At 33.0% G+C, this 1320-nt stretch overlaps 1 protein-coding gene across 1 annotated transcript; it reads left to right on the forward strand.

Moving 5' to 3' along the window:
- Positions 1 to 293: 293 nt before the first annotated feature.
- Positions 294 to 1061, forward strand: LOC114372946 (agamous-like MADS-box protein AGL80). The gene is made up of 2 exons (XM_028330514.1): positions 294 to 372; positions 517 to 1061. The coding sequence occupies exons 1-2, from the start codon at positions 294 to 296 to the stop codon at positions 1059 to 1061; spliced, it is 624 nt and encodes a 207-aa protein (XP_028186315.1).
- Positions 1062 to 1320: the final 259 nt, after the last annotated feature.

Below are 1320 nucleotides of genomic sequence, written 5' to 3' on the forward strand. Positions count from 1 at the left end.
ATACAAAACAACATCAAGAAGGAGAAAATCACATCAAAGTAACATTTAAATATTTTACTATAAACTCCCTCTAATTATTTATTATACATGAATTTAATCACCATTTTTATGTTAATACACCTCAAAATCTCAAATGACTAAATGTCTCTACCAATACTTTTCCTAAACTAAGTCTAGTTACATCTTAAAAAGAATTATATAAACAACACAACAAACATGAGAAATACACATCAAAGTAGCATTTCAGAAATTCCTTCTTCTCATTTCTTAACTGTTCTTTTCTAGTGACTGTCATGGCTAGAAAGAAGCTTCGCCATACATACATAAACAACCCCCTAAAGAGGAAAACAACGTTCAAGAAAAGAAAAAATGGTTCTTTCTCTTCCAATTTATTTTAACTATATGCTTTATTAGCTAGCTTTGTATCATGCATATTTATCTTTTCATAAAATTTCAATTCCTAATCATTTCTAATTTCGATCAATTATCCTTATAGATTGCTATGTTTCTCAATAGGTTTTCTCAAGAAGGTTGATGAAATCACTACCCTTTCTGACATTCGAGCATGTGCTATCATTTATACTCTGGATGAACCTGAGCCTAAGGTTTGGCCATCTAACCAGGGACTAGAAAGTGTGATTTCCAGGTTTAGGGGAGTTTCTGAATTGGCACAAAGCAAGAGAATGTTGTGTCAAGAGAACCTTTTGAAAAGAAACATAATGAAAGCTCAGGGAAAATTGATGAATGAAATCAAGAAGAAGGAGATTGGCCTTTTCATGTGTCAATACTTTGCTAGTTGGAACAACCTTGACAATGCAAACATTATTGATCAGAATGATATCACATTGTTGGCTAATAAAAAATTGGAGATTACAAAGAAAAATGAAATTCTCCAAGTCCAAGAGGTGACACCAGCTATTGAAAATGGAGGAGAAACCATGACTGAAGGAGAGCAAACACTTGTGGCCAATGTGGATGCCATGCCAAATCTGAATTGGTCTAATGACAACATCGATGATGGTGATGGGGATGGGATCGATGTGAAGATTGGAAGATGTTAATGTCTTAACCAATTTATCCCTTAAAATTTGTGATGCAGGTATGAATTTATTTACTTTCATATTCTTTATTAGAAAATACAAGATGGAGTAGGTACTCAATTTTAGTCCTTGGCATTTTGTTAAGAAACTAATTGTGCTGGGAGAACTTGATGCACAAGCTAATATGCTAGATATGAGCTAAAAGATTTTGTGGTTTTGATGCACAATTTATCATGGTTTTTTGCTGCGTGATGAATTAAAAGAAACATTTCCGAAAAAG

Source organism: Glycine soja, chromosome 11 (assembly GCF_004193775.1).
Source record: "Glycine soja cultivar W05 chromosome 11, ASM419377v2, whole genome shotgun sequence".
NCBI classification, from domain to species: Eukaryota; Viridiplantae; Streptophyta; class Magnoliopsida; order Fabales; family Fabaceae; genus Glycine; species Glycine soja.

What these genes read in the sequence shown, in the direction of transcription:
- LOC114372946 (XM_028330514.1), top strand. Translation starts at nt 294, where the DNA reads ATGGCTAGAAAGAAGCTTCGCCATACATACATAAACAACCCCCTAAAG. An exon ending in GTTCAAGAAAAGAAAAAATG is followed by an intron (nt 373 to 516) that starts GTTCTTTCTCTT and finishes GTTTCTCAATAG; the next exon opens with GTTTTCTCAAGAAGGTTGAT.